Raw genomic sequence first — 27,484 nt, 5'->3', positions numbered from 1 at the left:
AGGTGAGTAGAGTCATTAATCTAGTAGAGTCCAAGTCATTCACAAGTCCTTGCATTCAAAATTAAGAGTAAAAGTAGAAATTAAGTTTAAGTATGGCAAGAAGTCAGGAATTCAAAATCAAAACAATATTTTCATTGTACATTGTGTTAGGAATAAGGTGTCTCAACCTTGGATAATTCCTATTCTTATTATTTGTTTTGTAAATGTATTTTTTGCAAATAATGTAATTAAGTGTGAGTGTACATGTCTAGTTGGCATGTTGATGAGTCACTCCACTTGCATGTGCCGGCATCTTGAATTGTGTGTAAGGAGATCATGGCTGAAAGGGTTATGACAGATTCCTATGGGCGTAAGAGCTATCTTTGGAAGATTTGACGATGGGTGAAGACGTGAAGACATGTAGCAATTGATCATTGAGTACTATACACTTGAGTCTCCATCTAGCGCACGGGGTTCGAGGCATCGCCTCGAAAAAAAATATGGGTTCCTACGTTTTTGGAGAATGGTAAAACCCTAATACCGTTGTTCTTTGGAAGTTGACCTAAAATGGAAAGCACATGATATAAGTGTTTTTTGGGTTGTGGATAGGAGTGAGTGAAAGTGTATTGTTGGTACATATGTTACTACCGAATTAGTCTTCCGTGTCCTGAAAGAACTTTCATTGCAAGTGTGTTGTAACCTTTGTGTTGAAGATAATACATTGTGTAGGTTTTGGAGGGGTGGGGTTTTACCGAGAGGTTTTTCCTCACCAACATATCTTTGTGTTTATGTATTTTCTTTCTCTGTCTATTTTTTGTATTCATGGTTGACTACAATATAATTGTTTACATAATATCGAATCTGAAATTGTAAGGATTCAATAGGAATTTGCACAATACTTTCCTTAAGGGATTAGTGTAGGAAGTTGTTTCTGCACCTGAGTTTCCTTACATTGTGAAGCCAAATCTTTAGAAGTGCATTGTCAAATCTTGAGAAACAACGTGAGTCCCCTATGTGATTACCAACAAATCACATCATTCACTGAGTGAATATCCAAAGTCAATGGAACCTAGAAGTCATTCCATGATCTTACTTTGCATGATTAGCATGAGAGATGACCTTATATCAAGAGTGGATTGAGTGTTTGATGTTTCACTCCAAAACATTGAGAAATTGATTCTGCATGTTGAAGTGGAACAACACTCACATCAACGGGTAACATCTAGTTTGTGGTACAAATGGAGTAGGTTGTGCAAGAGGTTGTGCTTCAAGTTGTGATGATGTTGTCAAGAATGTTGAGGTCGTACACTTGATTCCATAGATTGAATGAGGCTTATTGAATTTGGAATCTATTTCGAAGATTAACAAATTGTTGACTCTTTTTTTTTGTTGAGTTTCCCCAAAAAGATTTCCCAAGTCAAATTATTGGTCTCATGCATGTGTGAGTTGGGTATGATTCCATGTTCCCCCATATCATTTTGTTAACTTAAGTATAACAACCACATGATTGTAATTTGGATCACTTGATCTTAAAATCCTTATGATCAATTACTTATTGTAATGGCTTAAACTTTATAATTTCCAACAAGCAGGTCACAAAAAAATTATACAGCCGCTTCATAGTCTTTTAAAGTGACTATGAGTAAGGATTTGTGGCATTGCTATAAACTGGTTGAAGAGAATGATTAGATCATTTTGTAATATGAATAGAAAGAGGTGGTATAACAAAATAAAAGTGGTGAAATGGGATGCCCGTTCTAAAAGATTGGGCAAAATTTTCAATGTTTTAATTGCAGAGACATTAAATCATCAAACAGATTTTGGGAGGGGAGACTTTGACAAGCACACATTACATGAGCTTGAATGTGGCAGTAGTGGCTGCATTTCCAAAGAGATTGAAGGTGCATGTCAAAGACAAAGCAGCAAGAAATTCTTGTTTTCTAGAACTTAAATACAGATCTGTATATCGATGTGGATGAAAAGGAGGAATTAGAAGACAAAAATAATAAAGTGGATGCAATGGAGAATAAGCTGGAGGAATGCTTATAAGGTTTGATAGAAATTAAGAAGGAGCTGCATATGGACATGGGTGGAGAGGAAAATTATAAGAGATACATAATATAAGTAGATATGGCGTATAAGGAGGGAGAAATCTCAATGGGTTTGGCATCAACTGTCATTTCTCCAACAATAACAGATTTTTATTTTGAGAACTGAGAATTTTGAAATCTTCAGCATATTACATACACCATCCATTTCTGAGGAAGGGATGATTTGAGCTTAACAGGAGTACTTAGAACCTAGAGTGATACTGACTGATAAGAAAAGTACTTTCATTAGTCTTTAGAAACTGGAGTAAAGGTGGTCGGAATACAAGTGTAATAGCTTCTAATATATATATTTGGAAAGTCTGTAGTGGCATGTAATAGCATTTTTTAAAAGGGTGGAGAGGACCTAATAGAACCCAAAGCTAAATTATCTGGAAAAAAAAATTGTATGCATAAAAAAAATCTCAAACCTATGCCATTTTAGGCAATTATTATTGACTGTGGTTTGTATCTATCAACTTGATGCAAGGACAAACAACAGCTATATAGGGCAGTACGATCAACAGTCAAGAGCATCCCAGGAAGGGACAAGACCGAAATAAACTATATACGTACAAAACAAACATTTAAGTAGAAGATGAAAACTTTTCTTTTTAAGTATCCAATCAAATAGGATGAGCTCAAATGATCAATCATAACAATGACCTGTATTTGTATGACCAGGAGACTTGTTACAGGCTTCAATAATACAAATACTGAATGTTGATTTGGATTAGCCACCACATCCAATCTCAAAAAAGGGGGCCAAATGCAAGTCCTGGATAAATTTAATAGAAGGGATGCTCCTCAGTTATAAAATCTAAGCCAAAGATCCTCCTATACAGAAGTGATCTCAAATCTCTAGAAGTTAAATTGATGAAGATATTGTTGGAGGAACTCTAGAGATTCAGACCTAGCCACATGTTAGAAAATTTCAGCACATAAGGATTTCATGCTGATTTAGGGGCGGGTGACTGGGATTGAATAAGAGATATGAAAGAGGACAAAATACAAGGAACATTGTAGGAAAGGACGAGGACAAAATGCAAGGAAATATATACTGATTCCACAACAAGGTTAGTGCAACTGGCCTCTACCCTCATGCAGATTGGGGAGACCATGCAACAAAAAGTCTTTGGCATTATAAAAAAATTCAATAAAACATTTTTAGAGTGAATGCAATTGCATGTGCACCAAAATAGCAGAGCAGACATTGACACAAATAGCCAAAATATTTCTCAGTATGAACTCTACATACAAAAACAAAAAGAGTTCTTCACTCAATCAGGATGTAAGTTGCAAAATCAGTGAATTAAGAAATAAAGAAAATAGAGAAAAAACATAAATACAAATTAAAAAATTAAAATTAAAAAAAACACAACAAAAACTTGAGGCAAACCAAATTTTCCTTAACTATTTTCCCAGATTCTTCCTCATTTCTCCTGATTTTCTTCCTTGTCTTGATTCAGTTGATATTAAATACAGAAAAATTAGTAGGATAAAACAGCAACAAGAGAAATCCCAATTAATCACAATTTATCATTAATTTTCAGTTATCTCTGCAACTATGATTCATATAAATGTCCTAGGCATTTCAGCAATTCCCATCCGTCATTGAATTATCAAGCATACACAAAGAAAGGCCAGTACTATAATTAAGGAAAGATGCAACATAAGGCAATGAAAATTTTTGGTTTTCAAGAAAAAATATAATACAAGACGTTCACTATTAGCCCAACAATCGGTGCAAACACTGCTTTTGTAATCAAGTGAATTGGCTTAAGTAGCTTAACTTATGAGTCATACCTTTTGTCTTCATCGTCAAGTATGAAAAGAAATTCAGTAGGAGCTTTCTAAGGTTGCAAACACCAAATATTGTTTTGTATATCAGATTTTAAAAGTAACACTGAAAGACACTCGTTATTAATACCACAGGCAAGTGGTATTAGCATAATGGTTCAAAATTTAAAAGCATCATGATGCACAACAGCAATTTAGAAGGTCAAATTAAATATAAAAATGACCAATCAAAAAAAATTAAAATAGCATGAAGAAAGGTTAAAGAGATGAACATTAAATTTATATTTGCACCACTAAAAGCCATATATGAATTACCTAAGCTAGCTTATTCATTTTTGGTATGGCTATACGTACCCGAAGAACCCAATTATAGGTTTCTCAGTTATACAAAAGGCATATTATCTTGAAGTTGGAGGGTGTGCAAAATATGTACACGAGACTTCAAAGACAATAGATAAACAAGCTATGAGAAACTGCTGCTTTGGGCAACACATATTTATATATATCAATGGTCATTACTCATGACAAAAAATATTCCAATTATAAACTTTTAATTTACACTATTGTACATCTCATGTATCAGGTTTACCATGAAGCAAAGTATCCTTGTAGAATAAAGAAACATGAAAGAGGAATTTTTTATAAAATAATGTTTGTTCATATGTTTGAAAAGTACAAGTAAACAATGGATTCTTTAATACAAAGTTGTATCAATAGTTACAAATGCTCTGCAATGCAATGAACTTATATCCCTCCAACAACAATTAAGGACAATAAGAAGATTCAATATATCTCCCTACTAAAGATGTATGCTAGTATCATTCAATGATCACAAAAACACTTACGCTGCAATAAAATTGACAACATCAGGAAACTTCCCAGTATTGCGCTCTGCATTCCGGCTATAAATCTCAACAGATCCATCCTCCATATAGTGAATCTGCCTCGACATAATCAAGAAGATATTAGATCTTGTGAATTGCAAGGTTGCCATAATATCAGAGCAATTGACTGTGAATGAAGAAGCTTACTTGTGCACGTTCACCGTCATATTTATACTCACAAGTGAACTTTATATCTTGAAACTTATCTAAAATTTCTGAAACGCCTTTCGTTGGTTTGGCCAACATGGGTCCAACAGGCACTCCAAGAGTAAATTTACAAACTTCTGGTAACTTACCCACACCCGCCTCAAGTAAAGCAGGAACAATTTTATCATAAATTGGAAGCACTGAGTATGTATGCTTTAATATCTTTCCAGCCTGCAGATAAAGTAAACAGCTAAGCAATTATTTTCCTATATCACACAGATGGATTTTATGACAATGGTCCCCATGGTCCTCTGCCATAGATTTCCTTAACTAATGATTCTAAGAAAAGAACTAGGAGAAGATCCACATTACCCAACAGCTAAACAAACCCCTGCACATTTATTCGTAAATCCATGTCCGTTTGCTTGAAAAATATTGTTTATAAATAGAGAAACATAAAAATGTGACAAACCTCTGAATTTTGAGAAAACACAAAATTTAAACCTGCCTCTTCCAGTTGTGGCTGCGATACTGATGACTGCCGAGAATACACAGCTGCATGCCCTAGTGCAACTAAGACTGTTTGTTCAGCCAGACCTATCCGCATTTTTGTCTGCATCAAGAGCACATCAAAAGCTGATCAAAACAAACAAAACTTGGCATCTAATCACATATGAAAAAAATAGTACCTGGAGAAGACGAACTAAGTACTGTGGTTCACAATCTGTAGCAGCAACAAGAAGAGCCTTCATGCGGGCTCGCTTCTTGTCTTGACTCTCTTTCCCAGATTCCTGTATAAAAACATTACAAAAATAATACACAACAAACCAATAGAATGATTGTAACCATATCACATTGAAAATAAAACATAAATACTGATTCCTGTGCTAGTCTATGATTACAAAAGCAATTTAAGGACCTTGAATAATCGAACGACTCAATATATGCCAGAACAAGAAGCCAACCAAACAGATTATGGGGTACAAACATCAAAACCACTGACGAAAAATCTCTTTGTGCATTGTAGACTAACTGACAGCTTGCTAATCACATCTGAAAAAGCCAGATCAACCAAAAAGCAAAAGGGTTTTTTGACAGGTTTCTCATTTACAACCTAAAAAAACATTTGTAACTCTCTACTTTAAAATTTCAAAAGCAAAAAAATTACTCTACCTGCTTTGGATGCTTGTAGAGTCTAAATTTTGCAAGAAATTCAAATGCAAGATACGCTGTAGCCCAATACCTTAGCTATGATACGAAAGGATTCAAGGACTTTCACACAAGTTAGAGGAGTTGGCCTGACCATCAATCTTTGAGTTGAACGGCTTGCCTTTGCAACAAGGCCCAAGTCTCCTAAAGCCTGCAGAGGAAAAAAAAGACAGAGACCTCAACTTAATTCTTTGAACAAAAATCAACCTCCACCTCAATGAAATTTTCCAACTAAATATGGCAGAAAAAATATACAATATGGTGCACAGAAATGTCAATTACAAAGGTATAAAGGTCCAGCTACTTGACAGATGGTTAAAATTACAAAGATAAAATGGTAAGCCATGTTAGTACACTTCAGCCTATAAATAATTGTCACAACTTGGAAAACATCTTGAAAGCCCCAAAAAGCTAGAATAAAGCGCATCCATATAATATTTTCAAACATCAAAATGACAACAGATAGGGCTTGAAATTTATCCTAAAATTATAGGGTGTTTAACTTCAATGCATTACCGTTGCTGTATTTTTTTTTAAAGCAAATAAAGGGCTATAACATTTGATCCATTTTGAATCCTTAAGTTTGCCCAATTGCACCAGTCTTTTTAATTGTTTATGACAGTAGTTACTATTGTGAGAATGGCATTAGTCAGGCAACATTAAGTCAAGGCTTTTCATTTAGATCTTGTTCCACGGGAGAAGAAAGTCGAAAAATAATTCAAAGAAGGCTCTGGGTGTACAAGACCAAAAGTTAGCTATCCAAAGCATATTAATTATTGACCAGTTTGTGTTGAGATGACAATTTAACAAGAAGTCGCATGTTAACCCTTATTTCCCATGATGTCGTCATTTAAAATGTTTTAGCTTCTGTCAAAAGTGAAGTTCTCCTTTTTCTACAGACCATACTCAAAATGTCAATAAAGATTATGTAAATTCAGCATTCCCAATAATTCATGAAAGAGTGTGCTCACAAATTATCATGCCAATGTTAGGATCCACAAACAGATTAAGTACTCTATATTGAAATACATATGATTAGCAGAGTTATGAAAATATATCCTAAACACCACATATATATGCAGCTTGAAACATCAATTAAGTTCAGATAAGATAAGATAAATTTATTAATGTCCAACAAGAGACCACAAGGGTCTAAGGGACTGAAAAGCATACAAAGAGAAAACCGCCAACAGTAGGAGCACCAAAAGGTGTCAATGAGAAAAACAAGACAAGAAAGCAAGAGAACAAGAACCAAAGAAAGAAAAAACCAACTACTCCTCACAGAAGCAAGGGTGAGCACTAGACCGTCTCGAAGAGTCGCTACAAGTAGGGTGATGTTGCCAAGTGTACCCTCTACAAGGTCTCACAGAGCTCGTGTGACCTAAAGAGTGGCAAAGGGGCCGCTTAGAACCCTAGGCCAAGGACCCAGGAGCGAAGAATGAGGTGATGAGCTGGTCAGAAGACTGCACTGAAGATGACTGAGGTTGCGGGATGTGGTTGCAAAGTCACAAGGCCTCCTAAAGAAAAGTGCAAGACAACGTTGATCCAAGAGGGATATGCACTCTCTAAATAAGCAAGGGAACCTCCCTGTAATCTCATAGAACACGGGGCAGCAAAAAATAAAGTGAGTCTCAGTTTCCACCTCCCCAAGCTGGCAAAGAAGACATATCCTTTACTCTCTAACAATGTCATAATCTGTTTGGATACACAGTGCATGAGAGCCCCCTCTGAAAGATCCCAAAGAGATGTAGAGAGCATATGTCCAATGGCGAGTAAGGCACCAAGTGCACACTAACGTTGTGTTGGATAACCATGGAGTGCTCAGTGTAGAAAACCATCCTCAACCAACGACCCCCTGGAGGGTTGCTCCAAGTCGTGATAATATACTGTCTGAAGATGTTAGTCCTGACATGCTACTTCAGCTCATGTTGAAAGGGGAGGAGGTGAGTTGTGACATCCAGAGAAAACTGAAAGGGAGGAAGATGGCCCATCAAGATCCCAATTGAACCAAGAATAGCAGAACCCTGAGCAAACTGGCAACGAGCCCTAACAACAGGATCAGACATCATGACCGCCTCAAAGGACCAGTACCAGGTAGGAGTATTTGTAACGACCCTCCAAAGAATCCACGAAGCCTCAAAGACATTGGAGAAACCAAGCCAAATTGAAGATGGTCCCAAGCCTAAAAGGATGAGCACCAAACTCAACAAGATGACACTAAGAGGAGTGGATCAGTGGCATCTGATAATGCATAGAGGGAGGGTTTGAACTTGCTTCACAGAAGCTCAATCATGCTCAAGGGGAGCACCTCCAATAATGTACCCCTAAAGGACAGTCAGCCTAACCAAAGAGTCTAGGAGGGACATTTTTGTCATGGTATCCTAAAAGTGATGTTTGAAGCACTGTCTCTCGAGCATAGCCAAGGAGTCGAGCCCCTTGTTCATGCGGGGCTACATGGCAGGTCTCAAACTAAAGCGAGGCCCAAAGAACTTAACTCCCAACTAAGTATAGGAGGAAGTGATCACAATCTCCTCACTTGAAAGTAAAAGTGGAGATATGAGGTCTTCAAGCAATTGAAGACCATCACTTGGGTCTTACCCAAGTTAACAACCAACTATTGCAAACCACAAAAGGAGGCAATGCATCAAGGAGCCGTTGGAGCTCATTAAGAGTGGAAGCCAAAAGAACCACATCATTCGCAAAGAGCAAGATGGACATCAAAACTTGGTGTAAGTAGCAGCCATCACCAGGGAAAGAGAAGTCACGAAGGAAGGTCTCCAACTCATCAATGTAGATACCAAAGAGAGTAGGGGAAAGAGGACAACCTTGCTTCACCCCAATGGTGCTCTGCATAATATCTGAAAAACCCTAAGGGGTTCTAAATCTGCCCACCACACACTCATATAACTTCATCATAGCTGTCAAGAGAACCTCAAATATCCTAATATCACTAAACCTTTAGAAGAGGTCAATCTTGGGGACAAAATCAAAAGCTTTGCAAAAGTCTACAAAGCAACAATAGACTTTCACCAAGCAATGTCAAGCCTACTCAATGATAGTCTGTGAAGTCAGAATATGATCCATGGTTTGGTAATCAGTCTAGAAATTGGCCTAACCCCTGGCTCGATAGTGCTGACAATCAAGCTCCATGGATAACATAGTGTTCACAGCAACGCACAGTTTGGCAAACATATGCCTAATCATGATGGTCTTGTAGTTGTTAAGATTCCAGCCCTACCCAGTCTTACGTATCGGGTAGATGATGTGTCTTGACAAAGAGTCGGGAAAACCAATGTAGACCGCTATGTTGAAGAGCACTATGAGATAGGAGTCCAAGATCGTAATGCCAAGCTTGAAGAGCTTCATTTGAAATCCCTCCTCATTACGGTCTTGTTGTTGTCTGTGTATCTAACTGTGTCACAAATGTTGGAGAACATGAAAAGATAGCAAAGAAGCAAGGGGATGAGATAGAGGGGAGTTTGGCCAAGGATCTCGTAGAGAGGTGGAGGTGTGGGAGACAAGGGAGTTCTAGTCTAGGGTGGAGGGCAATGGGCGATGGTGACGAAACATGGTACACCAAAAGAGCTTCGAGGACCGTTGAAAAGAGGAGTAACAGGATCTATACTGCGTCAACATAAACATTTGCTTCTTGTCGCGGAGAAACCAGCAATAATCGAGTCTTAGCCAGGCAAAAGAGAGGAAGCAAGTAGAGAAGGTAGAGCAAACCGAGTAGTGTTAGGACTTACAGTCCTCGTCAAACCATTGGTTCATTGGACAAGAGATCTTGCGCTAAGGGCTACAAATGAGGGGGAAGGTGTGGTGGAGAATGGAAAGCAAGGCAAACTCCTACAACACACCAACAAGTGAATCAAGCATGTAGCAGGCATCACTAGAATCGACGAAGGAATCCTGGGGAAGGAGCCATCTAAGTTGATGGAAGAAGAGGTCACAGTCACCCTCAGCGAAGCGAAAGAAGGTGTGGGTAGGGGAAGAATTTGGAGGAGAAGCATCAGAAGGGAGGAGGAGGTGGAGAGAGGGAGAAGAAAGGCTATGAGGGTGAGGCTAAGGAGGGCACGATCGGCCATGGGGAGGTGGGAGACGATGAAGCAGATGAAGAGGGGATATGGGAGGCACAAGAGAGGATGTAATTGACAACACTCGCATCGCTGCAATGAGGGTAGCAGGTGAAAAGGCCGGGAAGCGAAAAATTCCGTTCAGAGCACCACATAAAATGAATAGGCTTAAACAAAACTACAGTATATATTACAAGTACTGAAATACTATATTAGTTCAATATCAATTTTTCAAACCAATTATCATGATAGATATTCAGTGTTCAATACTAAAATAATATTATCACTAATTAGAATCATATTTTCTACTCTTTATTCTTATTACATTAGCACTGTATGATAGCAAAGCCAACAAGAGAATTGGCAGAAACAATAAACACTCCCACACCTTGCTACTGAACATTACCTTTGATAGGCAGGCTGCCCATTGTGGGTGCAAAAGGCAGACAAGAAGCACACATTGCAGCCACAAGAATCAGATAGTTTTCAGCAGACAATGTCAAAATAACCCCACTGTGAAAAAGAGAAGACATGGTAGGAAAGCAAAGAATTTGACAGTCAGCAAAGTCATAGCATCTATCAAAAATAGTACAAAATTGGGGAGTAGACAACACAAAGGCTTCTCTTATGATCATGTAAGCTTCCCATTTGTGTTAACAATAATTAGAAGGCAAGGGAACCCACTTAGCATACAAGCAACTTTAAGCTTTTGTTAGTAAAAGGGAAAATGGTGAATATATTTAGAGCTTTGGGATTTCACCCTCTAGCCTCTTTCTCAATTAGCAAATCTTTAGGAGTATGGAGTTCATATTATAAGTATTGCTTAGGTTGACCTGAAGATGACTAACCACAAGACTCAAATCCCACAAAAATTAAAACCCTAATTAAAATTTATGTGAAAACCTTCACTTATAACAACTGACATATAAACAAAATGAATATACTAGTTTGAAAACTTGGTGAGTAGCTGCTTAATTGTAAATACTCGCCAATTGTAAGACCCAGCCAGAAAGTTGCCTGAGGACCAAACACATTTGGCTAGTGCAGATCCAAATGCTGATTTATTTTTTGCGAAGGCCAGCAGTTGCACACCCTCATTTCTCACTTGCAGCAATTTGTCTCCTGTAAGCTTTAATTGTGATGATTTTTGGCATTTGTGGAAGCAAGATTTCAGCAAATTTTAAAGATCTTTCAGTTAGATTTGTTTTCTCATTTTTCAAATTTGTTTTGCATTACTAAATTATTCTAAGAAATTAAAAATGGTGTTCTTTCCATGTTAATGTATTGCTCACATGCATACAAAACTATATTCTCAAATGTTTTCAAAGCAGGGACAACTTGAAACACAGGAATACATTTTCAGGATGGTCAGGCAGAGAAGCCTGTTTGGGGAGGACAAGGGGCAACAATTAATAAGGAGTTAAAAAAAATATGTATATATGAGATTTAAATTATTCATAGACAAGCACTGACCATATCCATTAGCCTTACTACCTAACATTAAAGTTAAAATGAGATCAAGTTGACACAAGTTAAAAAAATCATTTCTTTCATTGCGATTGTGCACATATAACAAATGAAAGGCTCAAAAGTTTAGGTGTGATGCTAGTTAATGGTAAGGAGCTCGTGATACAAATCTGCCATGGAAGAGCGCTTAGGACCACAATTCCACTTACAAGTCCCACAATATTAAGTTATTTTATAGCATGTTATTGTTCAAAAAACACAAGCTTTGGAGTCATTTTGCATCACACCATAAAATCACAAATAGTTTTTCAATCAAAAGAACAAAGAAAATTCATTTTCAATGTCTAAATTGATTACACCATAGTGGTATACATAACAATGTGATAAGATCTATTATGCATGTACAGTAGCAGCACTAAAAGCAAACCAAATGCGTTAGATGTCATTAAAAATTTCAAGAATGCAGAAGTTTACAAATAGTGAATTGTTAGCTTTAAAATAAAGGTTCAGTACTAGGATGAAGAAAAGAAATACTAATGACTTCCAAAGTGAGTTGTTGCCTGTAGACCGATTTTCCCTGACTGATATTAGAAAATCAAACCTGTTATAGTTTAAGGATAACCACAATAAGCATGCTGTCGGGGATGTAGTAGAAAAGTTAGCATGAGCATTTATATCAGTATGTTATGGAAATATCCATCATAGACAAACCTCAAAAATCACCTTGATCAAAGGAAACTTTTTTACTGTATTCCCAGAAGAGTTGAGGTAAATCACAGACGTACTAATAAATGAAACACAATCAACATTAGACTAGAATCTAATGTCTTGGTCCTTCATTAGATCAGAGTGTTCCTGCATCAACTCAAATGTAGACTTCTCAGCTGTAGTCTTGGTCCTTCATTAGATCAGAGTGTTCCTGCATCAACTCAAATGTAGACTTCTCAGCTGTAGATATCCTTCCAATTATATTATGCAACCAATGAACACTACCCAACAGGCTGGCAGTGAAAACTTGTGCTCTGATACCACTGAAACATCCAACCCCATTCTGGAAAATACCATTTCTGAATTATTTTTATTTTCTGATATTATTTGTGCTTTTCTCAATATTCTTAGTTTTTGAGAGTTTTAGAAATTTAGGGAAAAAACAAAGCAGAAATTTGCTAAAGCTTGGAAACTGATATGCTTAACAAAAAAATGTGCATCTAGACTATTTCAAAATTCAAATTGATCAGTACATAGGAGATCAGCTACAGGCAATTCCATAGCTCGGGAAATACTGATCTTAATCACATCCAAACCCCCATTTTACACTTGCTTGATTCTACAACCCCAAATGTGCCTCCAAATGATAGGATGGAATTCTTGCCTCCAAATGATATGATGAAACACAATCAACTCTCTAATATAATGTACGATGGTGCTATTTATAAGATTTTTGTATACTTTTAACCTGAAAGTGCAAAAACGAAACAAGACAAAACTAAACAAAGATAACTAACGAAAACTTATACTAGACACACAAATACCCATTTGAGACTCACTATGGATAACGTTTACAGGAGGGAAGTTTAACATAAAATAGGTTTTGATATTCAGTGACAAAAGAAGGATAATGAATCTCCACACACCAGTTATCTTATCACATTTAACCCAAGATACCAGGGTTGATTGTGTTTCATCAATTATCCTTAGGTGTTACAGGTAGTCTAGATTCCCTAACCCCTATCCATTTGTCTTTTATTTGAAGATAGAATTTGTTTAACATTCAAGTTAAAGCTACTTAGAGATAAAAGAAACAACTAAGTCCATAAACAATAGTATAAGTCCCTTTGAGTGTTACCAGGCAGATCACATCGTGTTCACTAAGTTATATCTGATGCAAAGCCGCTAGTTCACAGTGTATAAGATTGGGGTTACCTTATTTGATCAAACATTACCAGATTGTTTGGAACTTGAGTTCTCCATGTTCAAGGGAGGATATAATACTTGGTTTGTGCTGTGTTGAGAAGTGTCACCAAACACCCATCAATGGATCTACAGTTAGATTAGAACAACACAGTTGATGATCATGTGTTTAACAATGAGAACTTGCATGGGTTAATCACACAAATCTAGAGGAAGATGTGGTAGTCATTGCCAAGGAGTAGGATATACCATGAGTGTATCCTTTGGATCTTAGTGTCATGTATACAAAGGAAAATATCATGGTCCCATTATCATCAAGGAACTACCTTGGATGCCCCTGCAAGGCTTGTACAACTATGGATGTTTGGATGAGTGAAGCTAGCTCCTGAGAACCACAGACTTACACAATTAATTTTGATACTTATTTTGCTGCCATGGATTTCATGTTCCATTAACTATGTATACGCTTGACGATATATATTTAAATTGTTATTTCCTTTAGCTAAAAAAACTTTTATACTTGTGACAGTTGAAAATAGTGCCAAAATACCGCAAGAAAACATGACTCCATTCTGGCCATAAAAATCGACCACTATTTTTTGAAAAATTTGCTGTAATTATCACATCCATAAATTGTCATTTTCTGTCCAAAACTTGATCAGACAGAAAGGTAAAGCCATTGAAAGTGAAAACATAAATTTTGTTGTGCATTTAAACTTCAATGGAACCATGACAGAGCTCATTTTTTCACAGAATGAAAACTAGGGAAAGGAACCACAGCTTGCAAGGAATCAGAATATAAGGCAAAGAATTGGAATCATAGTTTGCAACTTGAAAGGAATCACAGATTTGTTTCATATTTTCAGATAGAAATTACTATAGTAAAAAAGTGAATGTGTTATTAAACAAAGATTATAAATGATCTATATATACAAGCTAAGTCTCAAGGTTCAAATTTGAGTTTGTCGATCATAAAATTTGGACAAAATTCAGCAAGGGTAAAAATTCGTAAAACAATCGACATTAAATTGAACTTATACAAATTTATCTATTTTTTAATATTAGTAATTTATCCATAAAATTGTCAAAATAGTTTGACATTGCTAAATAATTAAACTAAATAACTTAATATTACATAAAAATAAAATGATCTTATTATAGATGTAAATGTAATTATACTTATTATCAGACTGATATATATATCTTGCAATTTGCAGATTCTAATGTACTAATCTCTTATAACTATTTGCAGGTTATGATCAGAGGTTATTCTTGAAGGAATAAGTGTATCAATAGCAATGGAATACAAATATAAATCTGAGTGCTTGGTTAACCTTTGAGTCTGGAAGTTGCCGAACAACGAATGAGAGAGCATTTACTAATTTTGATGCCTCTCTTGGTCTTCTCGGCTGAGTATATATAGTGTATGTAAAAAACATGTCATGACAGTACATGTCTCCACAGCGTGAAGCCATGTCCGCTCATGACATGGCTTTTCAAATAAACAAATTCGAAACAAAGCCTTGATCGGTTTTAGTTAATACTTAACCAAATGTTATTTTCGCAAGTTACCGATCTGTATATTTGCTCGATTTATAGTATGGTTTATTATTAGTATACACGGTCATTACTTGATCTGTTCTATAAGTGATCATTGCTCGATCTATGCCAGAGAAGATAATTTATATTAGTATCTGCTGGTAAAGATTTCAGTAGACCTGTTAATCCATAGAGTTTCGATTGAATAAGAATGATAGTTTTATCTCCAGGTAAATTGAAATGATTATTCTTATTGAGCACAAGAAATATGTATGTGTGTATGTATGTCAGTTCACATAGTGAACTGACATACATACCCACATACATACATGCAGACATGTATACATGTATACAAACTATCATCTTTATATCTGACTGTAGCTACTATGTATCAACAATAAATAACAGTATTATATTAAATATCATAAAGATGAAGCTTGGAAAGGGTAAAAATTCGTTGAAATTTGAACTTCATGGATGAAATTCAGCGTATCTTGTGACTTAGTATACAAGTATACACAATAATGTTTCTCTAACAAACAAAGAGAGAGAAATACAAAGAGAGACTTTCCATATTGAATAGAGAAAATATGGAAACATGGAAGAGGAGTGACCATTAGATATAGAAATAAATCTACAGAAGAGAGAGAAACAAAAATAGAGATATTTAACTCTAATAGAAATCCCACATATTTGTTTAATATTCACTGATTGAAATTGCACATATTTGTTTGATGAGCTGTTACAACATGGGACAAATATATTTATTATTAAATATGTGTTTATTAACATCCACATCAATGGGGCTTGTTTAATCCAATTCCAATTTTAATAACATATTTGTTTAATAGCATCTACATCTACATTTAAAAAATACCTTTTCCTATTTGTTTCATATTTTCATATTAACATGGCTACATTCATAGCTTGGTAATAATACTATTAGATTTTATTATTTAATACAGAATACAATTACAATAAACAATATTTATACTATCAAATAAATATTATAATAGACAATACTAATGTTTTAATATATTATATTACAATAAACAATGCTACAGAATAGAATATACTAATAGTGGTAGATATGTGTGTTTTTTAAGAATATTCTAAGAAATTATATATTTTGAAATGTTCCATAAAAGTGTCGATTCATTGCTAAGTTTTTGGCAAGTCCAAGTTTTGTTTAAAAATTGGGTTAACTGAGTTAATGCCAAGTCTAAGTTTTTCAACTCTGATTTGACTGATGTATTGTTGTATATGTAATAAATGTTAAATTTTGAACCAGAAAAGCATAAGAACCAATATTCTAAAACTCAAAAACAAACAAGAACAAATTTCACAACAATTTATCCTGGGAATACCCTCTACTTGAGGGTGAAAAACCAAGCCACACCAAAAATGATCCTTTATTGAATTCACAAATTTGAATACAATGTTCTTAAGCTTAATCAGAAGACTATCTAATCAGAGATTGTTGACTCTTACAATCAGCAGAAGTGTGTATTGATCATACAGTTCAACCAACACACTCAGCAACAACAATATATATGAAACCTTATGTCTCACAAATACTAAGTATGAAAAGATTTATACCTCAAAATTGATCATACACACAAATGTCTCTAAGGCGGATAAAACAATAAACAGAAGCAGTAACATCTGAAGCAGACCCAAAGATAGTTGATTACTGTTACAATCACACCAACTTACGCTTCAATAAACACGACTATCCAACCTCCGTCACACCTTAACCCCCGACAAGAAATACTATGACAAAGGAAGACCAAGAGACATCACTTGAGGCACAATAAACACTCATGACATATTGTATACCATCAAACATGCAGTCACAACTTTTTTAAACCTTTTGTATGGTACAATATAGTCCGATGATAATGGTGCAGAATACACAAAGATACTTCATTATTGACGGTGACAGTTATGAGAGAGTCGTTTCACTTTTACAAACTACAAAGTCTCAAGAACGACAATCTACCAACATTAAAGAACTGCTCCAAAGCATACTCACGATGGCAACAGTAAAACAGGAGAATGAAAAATGCAGAGGTGATTGAACTCAATGCAGCACAAACAAAGAACCATATAAAGATAGAACTGAACAGCAGGGTTCTTGAAGGAAACAAAAGAATGAATAAATGGCTCAACATAGCCAAACTGAGAAAGCCTGAGAACAAGATAATCATCAACATAGAGATTGCACAACCATTGCAGGTGCAATGATGTCTCCTCTAGCTACAAAACATTAACATTCCATCTTAGCAAAGGAGATATCATTTACAGATTTTCATGTCATGGAGTTTCTAAACATGACAAACATAAGGGCTCCACCCATATGTGTTAATAAAAATAATTTATCAGATCCTCTCAGCATGATAGCATCATGGATTCTCTCAACATGATGTTCATCATGGCTACTCCCATGTGTGAAATAAACACGAGCTCTCATCCCGGAGTCACTCAACATGGCATCCACTATGGCTACTCCCATGAGTGGAAAGAGCACAAGGGCATTCACCCCAACTTTCTCCATCTCGGAGAAAAATGCATTACAAGGGCTTTCATCTCAAATTTCTCTGTCTCCAAGAAAAATTCATTACAAGGGCTTCCACCTCAAATTTCTCGGTCTTAAATAAAAATACATTACAAGGGCTTTTACCTCAAATTTCTCCATTACAAAGAAAAATGCATTCCAACATGATATGAGACTCTCTATCAGCAAGAGCATCATTCCCCACAATACCAAGCTCATCTCAAAAAATAACAAAACTTCACTCTAGGAAGTGGCCTAGTGAGAAAGTCAGTTGTTTTCTCAACCATGCAAATGTACTTGAGCTCAACTACTTTCCTTTGAAGACTATCTCTTAATTAATGATATTTGATCTCCACATGCTTGGTTTTATCGTGAAAAAACAGGATTAACTGAAAGCTTCAAGCAACTTTGTTTGTCACAAAAAATCACAGTTGGTTCCAAAACCTGCCCAAACAATCCTGCAAGAAGCTTTCTAAGAAACATTGCTTCTTGAGCTGCCACATTTTCAGCTTCTGCGGTACTTCGAGCCAGGCAAGATTGGTCCATGCTACACCAGGAAATCATAGCTGAACCTAAGTTGAAACAACAACCGCATGTGCTCTTCCTATCAGGCACACACCACCCAATCCAAATCAGTAAAACTTTATAATTCCAAATCTTCACAAGAAGTATATTGACCATATCCCACTGTACCACACACATATCTCAATATATGCTTAGCTGAATCTGTCTAGGCTCACACATGAACTAACAAAAAGTGTTAACAACATAACATAAATCCGATCTTGACCAAATACATCAAATGATCCAATCAATTGCCTATCGATAGTGGGATTAACTAAATCTGAACTAGCTGCAATCTCATTTGGTCTTTGTCACACTCCTAATCCAAGGAAGTAATGCATGAGACTGAGATCTTTTATCTCGAACTCAGAAGCTAACTTTGTCTTGCATTTAGCAATAAGTGTTAGCCTTATTATTTAGTGCCATTGATGTCAAAACTACAGACCCTAATTACCAGCAAATAAAATGCAAATTTATTCTTACAGAAGAGTTCACAGTTGAGAAGAATATATAAAGATCACAGTTCAAAAAGGGACAAATGTATAACTGCAAGCATACCTTTCTGATGATGCAGGATGATGATAACTTATAAATTTGTATAGTGTGTCTTTCACAGAATCGGCATATTTACAGGTCTGCGACTTTAATAGTATTTGGTGTAACGCTGTCTTCAAGAATAACACGATACAAACTGTTTTCATTACCTTGCAAATCTCCAGCAGTTTCTACAAGTAATACATAGTTGATAGAGCCAAAAGTTTTATCGAGGTAATATCTGTATACGATTTGTATACTTGTTTTTAAGCAATGAATAAAACCTATTGTTTAGACGGCACGGCAACATAAAGTTAATATTCATTTGTCTTACTTGGCACATAGACAGACAGGTGAATATTCTTTTGTCTTATTAGACACACAGTCAGGCAGGTTACTCCTCAGGCACACATACTAGTAGGTCAAAGTTTCACTTTATCGGGCAACCAGACACACAGGAGGAAAATAAAGACAAAATAAAAGATTACTAGGCAGCGATAGGAGACCGGTACAAAGACAATCAGAATTCTGACAGGTATTGTGTGTAGTGCTAACAAGCAACAGATTTGTTTGAGAGAAGGAACAGATTACCTTATGTGGAACGATGATTATTAATTTATTAGTAATGAACCGATGCCTCTTTACCAAACTAATTAATATATTCAAAGTCGGTTCATTAAAGGTTTTGTGTTATTTGAGAATCGTGAAATAAAGTTATCGGGTCTTAGATTAATTAATAGTTTGGTTGTGAAAATACAATTATGTACAAGGCAGTTCGAGGAAGTTTTAAAACCAAACTCAAACTACTCACGATAACTGGTCTTCAAACATTATAAAACAATCGTACATCTGTTCATAGACTCAATAAATAAAAATGGTATAATCTGAGGAGGATGTAAATTACAGATATAAAATTTTCTAAGCAAAAAGATGTGAAAGGAACTGACAACGAAGATTTTCTAAGTAAAAAGATGTGAAAGGAACTGACAAAGGAAAGCAGTAACCGGAAGAGTTAAGAGAGGACTTCTGGTTTATTTATGAAAAAGAGGTTGTGGAATATACAGGTATTTAATTCAGTGTTATAAACAAGTAAATTATTCTTAGGCTTTGATATCTTAACATTATCTTCAGGTGTGAATAATGTTGCTGCAAATAACAGAGATGACAATATGATCTGCAGTTCGAAATTGTTTAGCTTGTCAATTTATAGAATACGGTGAGACTTGATAAGTTTAATTACACACAGTGATTCCAAGTTGTTCAGATATATTAATCAACCAAAAGATCTAGTTCCACTTTCAGATTGATATTCCAAAACTTGAGAAGGAGACAGATAGTACAGTCCTATCTGAAGTTGTTTTTGAAAAGATTCAGAAACAGTACTGCACAGTAAAATCTGAATATTATTTCATTCTCTGTTAAAAGGAAAGTGTTTCAAATTAGTGAAAATTGTTGAATACTATTTTGCTCCGTATTTGGTTAAAGAAGATATGCGGAATTCAGAAAGTGTCTCAAACTTGATTGTTGAGTTGTTGCTCATTGTAAAAGAATAGAAGTCTTGTTGAAAGAGTTGTAGCTCTGAGAATAGGAGTTGAAGCTCCAAAGGGTTGTAGCCCTCACAGTGTAATTGGTTCAGATTTGAAGCTGGATTAGGACAGTAGATCCTAGGTTGGTGGTTTTTCCCGAGTTGGGTTTCCACGTTACATCTTGTGCATCAAGTCTTGAATTGTCTCCATTTACTTTTGTTACTATTTTATACATAAATTCAGACTAGTCACCAAAAGAACATTAAAAGATTAAATTGGCTCAAAGTCTCTGTACACTACTAATTCACCCCCTCCCCCCCCCCCCCCCCCCCAACCCTCTTAGTAGTGTTAGTGTTCTACAATAAGATTATCCTCTCCAATCATAAATAGATCATCAACATATAGAACTAAAATTAATGTTTTATCATCAATTACCTTGAGATAAAGATTTGGATTTGCATCATATTCAACGAAGCCCAAGCTCAATAAATAATGATCAACCCTTTCATACCATGCATACAGAGCTTTCTTAAGACCATGCAATTCCTTTTTCAATCTTCATACCTGTGATTCCTTCTCATGAATCACAAAACCCTTTGGCTGCTCAGTAAATACATATTCTTCAAATACACCATTCAAGAATGCAGTCTTTACATCCATTTGATGTAATTTTTATCCTTTAACTGTTGCAATAGCAATGATAGTTTTAATAGTAGTATACCAAGCTACAAGAGCAAATGTCTCCTCATAATCTATACCTTCCTTTTGAGAACACCCTATTGCTACAAATTTAGCTTTATACTTGTCAACACTTCCATCAACTAAATTAGGCATAGACTATTGTGCAAAGCCTTTAGCAACTAGTCTTGCTTTATGTCTTTCAACACTGCCATCATTGTTATACTTTATCTTATACACCCATTTGGTGCCAATCTTCTTCTTGTCATGTGGAAGTTCTATAAGATCCCAAGTATCAATCCTCTAAATGGAATACAACTCTTCTTGCATAGCTTGCATCCAAAACTCATTAGTGCATGCCCCTTCATAACTTGATGGCTCAAAATCAGTCTTGGTGAATAAAGCAAATCAATTGTCTCACCTTTTAGATTTTCTTCATGTGCGTGATTTGTAGATCTTTGATAAATATCACTCATCCTTCTCATCTTCCTTTGTAGGCCTTGGAGTTGAATCAGGACTTGTACTTGGATTTGAAGAAGTAGATGAAGGGCTGCTTGGTGGATTTGAATTACTTAAAACAAAAACATTAGTGGGTTGCTCATAATCAATATCATTAATAATATCATCATGCAAAACAGATTTTGTTTTCTCAACATGGCCTTTTTGATGACCATACACTACCCCTTCTTCAAAATTCACAACTCAACACAATAAGCTTGACAGTGAGAGGATTATAAAATCTTTATGCTTTACTTTCCTCATTATAACCAACAATAAAACACGACTTACTCTTAGCATCTAACTTCTGTCTGTTTTGATCAGGGACGTGCAGATATGCTAACCAACCAAATACTTTGAAATGATTATCATTAGGCCTTTTCTCATACCACACTTCAAATGGAGTCATCTTGTCAAGTACGTTTGTAGGACTCCTGTTAAGAATATACACAGTCGTAGCAACTGCATCTCCCTGGTAAGAATTGCTCAAACCCTTGGTTTGTAACATGTTCCTTGCCATTCCTACCACAGTACAGTTCTTCCTTTCAGCCACTCCATTTTGTTGAGGGGTATATGCAGTGGTGAGTCTCCTTTTAATGTCATTCATCTCACAATAATTCTGACACATCTGTCCTCCACGATCTATCCTCAAACATTTGATTTTGCATCTTTTTCATTCTCTACATGACCTTTAAACCTCTTGAATGTATGAAGAGCTTTATCCTTGGCCTTCAAAAATAGACCCAACACGTGTGAGTAAACATCTACAGAAGTGATCAAATATGATGGCTTACCCAAACTCTTTGTTTGCATACAACCACATATATCTGAATGGATAAGATTAAGTAGGTAATGGGCCCTCCATGAATTGCCTTTTGGAAATATATCCCTTGAGTGCTTTCGATTTCCACACCCATTACAAATTTCTTTATGCTTTGCAGCTTTAGGCAGCCCAAGAAGCAAAGTTTTGTGATGTAAGAAGCTTCAATCTATTAAAATTCAAATGCCCACACCTAAGATGCGACAACCATCTTTTTTTCTCATAAGCCATATTGACAAGCTGATTACTATTCTCACCAAAATTCAATGGGAACATCCTATTCTTTGTCATAGGCACAACTGTAACCAGTCTATTGTCTTAATTCTTATCATAAATTGTACACTTTTTATTTTCAAAAATAGATCTATAGTTCTTCTCACAGAGCTGTCCAACAACTTCACAAATTATGCTTTAACTATGGAGTATATTATATATCATTGATATTTTTACATCTTCTTTTGTGTGGACTTCCATAGCTCCTTTTGCAGCAACCTCCAATGATTTGTTATTACCAAGCAGAATAGTAGAACCAAAACCATCATCAAGATTAGAGAACAATTCTTTATGACCAGACATGTGGTTAGAACACCCTGAATCCAAATACCAAACGTTATTAACATCATTTTCAGCTTTGCCAAAAGACACAAATAAATTATTTGAGGAAGACTCTTCATTTTGTTGAGCATAATTGGCATTCATATTGTTCTTATATGATTTCAATCTGCATTATTTCTCAAAATTTCCATATGTATTACAATGATAGCACTGAAAGTTTCTTTTATCAAATCTACCTCTGCCTCTTTCTCCATAACCGCCTCTCCTTCCTCTGTTTACTCTTGAAGAGTTTTGTTTCTGATTCTAATTTTGATTGTGACCCCTTCCTTGACCTCTATTGTTGTTAAAACTGCTGGTTGCACCTTCATTCTTTGGAATTTGCATTTGAGAAGCAAAAGCCTTCTCATTGATATCTACAGCAGAATCTCTTAGTCTATAATGTGACATGAGAGAACCAACAAGCTGATCATACTCAAGAGTGAGCAAATTTTTGCTCTCTTCAATGATGATTGCTACATTATTTATGTGTTAAAGATATTAATACATTTTTTACCACACCTTCTTTGTCCATATTTTCACCCAAAGTGGCCATTTTATTAACCACATGATAAATCTTTTACCCTTGCACAATAATCTCCCACGTTCTCAGTTTCCTACATTTTCAAATTTTCAAACTCTCTTTTCAATGTTTATGTCTTGACAACCTTGATTTAATCATTACCCTGGTAAGCACCTTTATAGAGTCTTCCAAACCTCCTTAGTTGTCTTTGCAATTGCAATTCTAGGAAAGAAGACCCTATCAAAAGCCATCTGAATGTCATATAAAGCCATTGCATTCTTCCTCTCAGCTTCCAGCTTATTCCTTTTCTCATTAGCTTGAAGAGTGTCCCAATCTTCAGGCTCCTCATACCTTGATTCTACAATATCCCAAAGATGTTTGCCTGTCAAAAAGTCATCATTTTTAATGCTCAATATCCATATTCAGTCCCGTTAAATTCTGGGATAGGCAAAGTATTTGCCACAGGCCTGAAGCTCTGAAAAACATGCAAATAATAATAGGCAATGTATTTGCCATGGTCTTGAAGTTCTGAAAATGAGAAGGATGAGTGATATTTATCAAAGGTCTATAAATCATCACATGAAGAAGATCTAAGAGGTGAGACAATTAATTTTGCTTATTCACCAAGGCTGGTTTTGAACCATCAAGTTTTGAATAGGCATGCACTAATGGGGTTTGGATGCAAGCTGTGCAAAGAGTTCGATTCCATTCATAGGAATGGATCTTACAAAATTTCCACATGACAAGAAGAAGTTTGGCACCAAATGGATGTAAAAGACAAAGTGTAACAGTGATAGGAGTGTTGAAAGGCATAAAGCAAGACTACTTGCTAAAGGCTTGACACGGACCTAAAGGTAAACTTGTTGTTTCTTGTAAGTGGCGGTTCAATTAAGCATGAAGTTGATGGAAGTGTTGAAGAGAAAGCTAAATTTGTAGCAAAAGGGTTGACCAAAAAACCAAACACACAATATCCTGAAAAACAGTATTCCTAATTGAAATATCATAATGAATTACATGGCAGCTTGAAAAAAGAAACAGAGGCGACATATTTATTGAAAACCCAGCTCACCAAAAAAAAAAAAAATCAGAAAAAAAACACGGATAATTGAATAAAGCGGATAAAGCAGAAAGCAGACTTATCTCGAAACCCCAACCTTGCATGACAAGAAAGCTTTATTTTGCAATAAAAACTATTATCTAAACAAAACTAAATTTTTAAAAAGCTGAATTATAATTGCAAAAATGTCCATCTAATAAATCCTTGTTTTTAGGAGTTGCAGCATCAATTATCAACATACCCCACCTTGATACTGATACGGCTCACAATCTGATCTCTAAGACCCAAAAATTTACTTCTGCAACTGCCTTTGTGAAGATATCTACCGTGCTCAAATTCAACTTCTTTTTTCTGTACCAAATCATGGATGAAATGATACTTCAAATCAAAATGTTTTATCCTGCTGTGATTGACTAAATTCTTGGCCAACTTAATGGCGCTCATGTCACAAAAAATTATTGTAGGTTCTATTTGTTTTTCCCCAAATTTCTTGAAGAAACTTTCAAAGCCAAAGAGCTTGTGTACTTGCTAAAGTGCTTGCCACATATTCTGCTTCTGTGGATGAGAGAGTGATGATACTTTGCCTTTTCAAACTCCATGTTATCAAACCAAAACCAAAAGTAAAACAGTTGATGCAGACTTAGTCATCCACACTACCTCCCCAATGTGAATTACTAAAGCCAACAAGTTTAAAGTTGTTAGAACAATGGTAATGAATACCAAAATGCAGAGTTCCTTTCACATATTGCAATATTCTCTTGGCTGCCTTCATGTGTATTTATGATGGATTTGTCATATACTTTGAAACCGATGAAACTGAATATGCAATATCAAGCCTTGTGTGGCTTAGAAACATCAAACTCCTAACTATACTGCTAAAAACTATTTCGTCAACAATTTTAGTGGCATGATCTCTACATAACACAACTCAATGAGGACTTGGAGTGTGGTATAGATTACAATCAGCCATAACAAATTTCTTCAAAATATCCTCAGCATACTTTGTTTGACAAATAAAATATTTCACCCTTACTTTAATAAACCTCCATTCCAAGAAAAAATTTCATGAGGTCTAAATCTTTCATCTCAAATTCATTCATCATAGAAACTTTGAATTCATCTTTCATTTTACAACTACTACCCATATATAATAGATCATCAACTTACAAACTTATTATGAGAATATCATTACCTTCTTTTTTGTAGCAAATGGTAGGTTCACTCTTACTTCTCTCGAAGCAATTATCTTGAAAGTAGTCATCAATTCTTGCATACCATGCTCTTGGTGCTTGCTTGAGGCCATACAAAGCCTTCTTCGACCTATAGACATGATCTTCTTTCCCTTCTACTTCAAAACCTTGTGGCTGCTCTACGTATACTTCCACTTCTAAATACCTATTCAAGAAAGCACTTTTCACATCCATATGATGTATGCTACAATTCTTTTGAGCTGCTAATGAAATCAACATTCTTATAGTCTTGTGTCTTGCTACTGGTGCAAATGTCTCTTCCTAATCAATGTCATAGTTATGTGTGAAGCCTTTAGCACCTATATTCTTTTACCATGGCATCTCTACATACTTGTTGATTTGAAGCTTCTTGAACACTTGAAGACTCGGATTCAATAATATGGCTCATTAAAGCAACGTAGCTTGCAAACTTATCAGGTCTCTTACTTTCTGGAAGTTCCACAAAGGGTTGCATATTTTTCAGCCTATTGCATAGTATTTATGGCCCACAAAGGTGTATTCTTGTCAAATGAAACATTACTTGGTCCAGTAGTGGAGTCTACAGGATCTTCTAACTCAGGAGTCTCCCTCTTAATCACAAAAGGGGAATCAAGGGCAGCAATTCATATCTTGACTAGTCTATTGATCTTCTCTATCAATTTCAATAGTAGTCCCTTAAGATATTTTGGAAGCTACATCTTCTTCAAATGAGACATCTCTGCTGATTTCATTCTATTTTTGTCCTAGAATGAGACCATGTAAGTTTTTGAAGATTCACTGTAAACAAAAAAAATTCCCTTCTTGCCTGAAGGTTCTAACTTAGACCTTTTATCTTTAGGTACATGAATGTAAACTAGACATCCCAAATTTCTGAAATTACTAACTTCTAGTTCAATGCCTGTGAATGCTTCTTCAAGAGTCGTATTGAACTCTGAATCCAATTCTGAACATAAACAATTGTCCTGCAAGCTTTTGCCCAAAGAAAAGTTTGTAGGCCTTGATCATGGATTCTGGCTTTCACTGCCTCGCCAATAGACTTATTCTTTCTTTCTGCAACTCCATTTTGTTGTGGATTATAAGGGACAAAAAATTTCCTCCTAATCTCAACTTCAATATAGAAATTTTGAAAGATGCCAGAAGTATATTCACCCCCATTGTCAGACCTTAAAACATTGATCCTCTTATCAAGAAAATTCTCTACGCTATCTTTGAACTCTTAAGATCCAAACAACACTTCATTAGACTCTTTAGTTTTCATAAAATATATCCAGGTTTTATGAGAGAAATCGTCAATAAAAGTCACATAGTACCAAAAACCACTTAATAAAGCAACAAAAATAGGTCCACACAAGTCACAGCATGAATCAGCTCTAAAACAAAAAATTCTCTACTTTGACTATTGTGAAAAGCACTTTTAATGTTGCATGTGATTTTTTTTGGAATTTGATCGTGTAAGAATTTTTAACATCAACATTTCAGATCACACGCAATGATCCATCATCAGGATGAAAGAGTGCAAGAGAATAGAAAAAATGATGGATTGTTGTGTGTGATCCAAAATGTTGATGTTAAAAATTCTTACACAATCAAATTCCAGAAAAAATCACATGCATTTCTAATGGATTGTGGAAATCTGATTACTTTACCTTTTAATGTTCTTACATCAAGCACAACCTTTGTAGACACCATCATGTTCTTGATTTTGCTTTGAAACGCCAACAACCATCTTCTCATTGGAGGGAAGAGCTCTGAATTTAGATGAGGGTATCTTTTATGCCACAACTCACTAGTACTCATGGAATCATGTTTTA

At 35.6% G+C, this 27,484-nt stretch overlaps 1 protein-coding gene across 1 annotated transcript in view; it reads right to left on the bottom strand.

Annotated features, from left to right (window-relative positions):
- LIG1 (DNA ligase 1) overlaps positions 1 to 27,484 on the bottom strand; it is an 87,555-nt gene that overhangs the window by 52,897 nt on the left and 7,174 nt on the right. The window contains exons 2-6 of the mRNA XM_089824937.1: positions 6,141 to 6,257; positions 5,587 to 5,688; positions 5,406 to 5,510; positions 4,898 to 5,128; positions 4,712 to 4,806 (exon numbers count right to left, since the gene is read on the bottom strand). Coding sequence (XP_089681063.1) covers positions 4,712 to 4,806; positions 4,898 to 5,128; positions 5,406 to 5,510; positions 5,587 to 5,688; positions 6,141 to 6,257 — 650 coding nt within the window. The remainder of the gene's footprint in view (positions 1 to 4,711; positions 4,807 to 4,897; positions 5,129 to 5,405; positions 5,511 to 5,586; positions 5,689 to 6,140; positions 6,258 to 27,484) is intronic.

Source organism: Cupressus sempervirens, chromosome 1 (genome assembly GCF_028749045.1).
Source record: "Cupressus sempervirens isolate cs-2001-9-10 chromosome 1, ASM2874904v1, whole genome shotgun sequence".
Lineage (NCBI taxonomy): Eukaryota > Viridiplantae > Streptophyta > Pinopsida > Cupressales > Cupressaceae > Cupressus > Cupressus sempervirens.
Note: the sequence above shows the minus strand (reverse complement) of the source record. Positions and strands in the feature narration are given on the sequence as shown.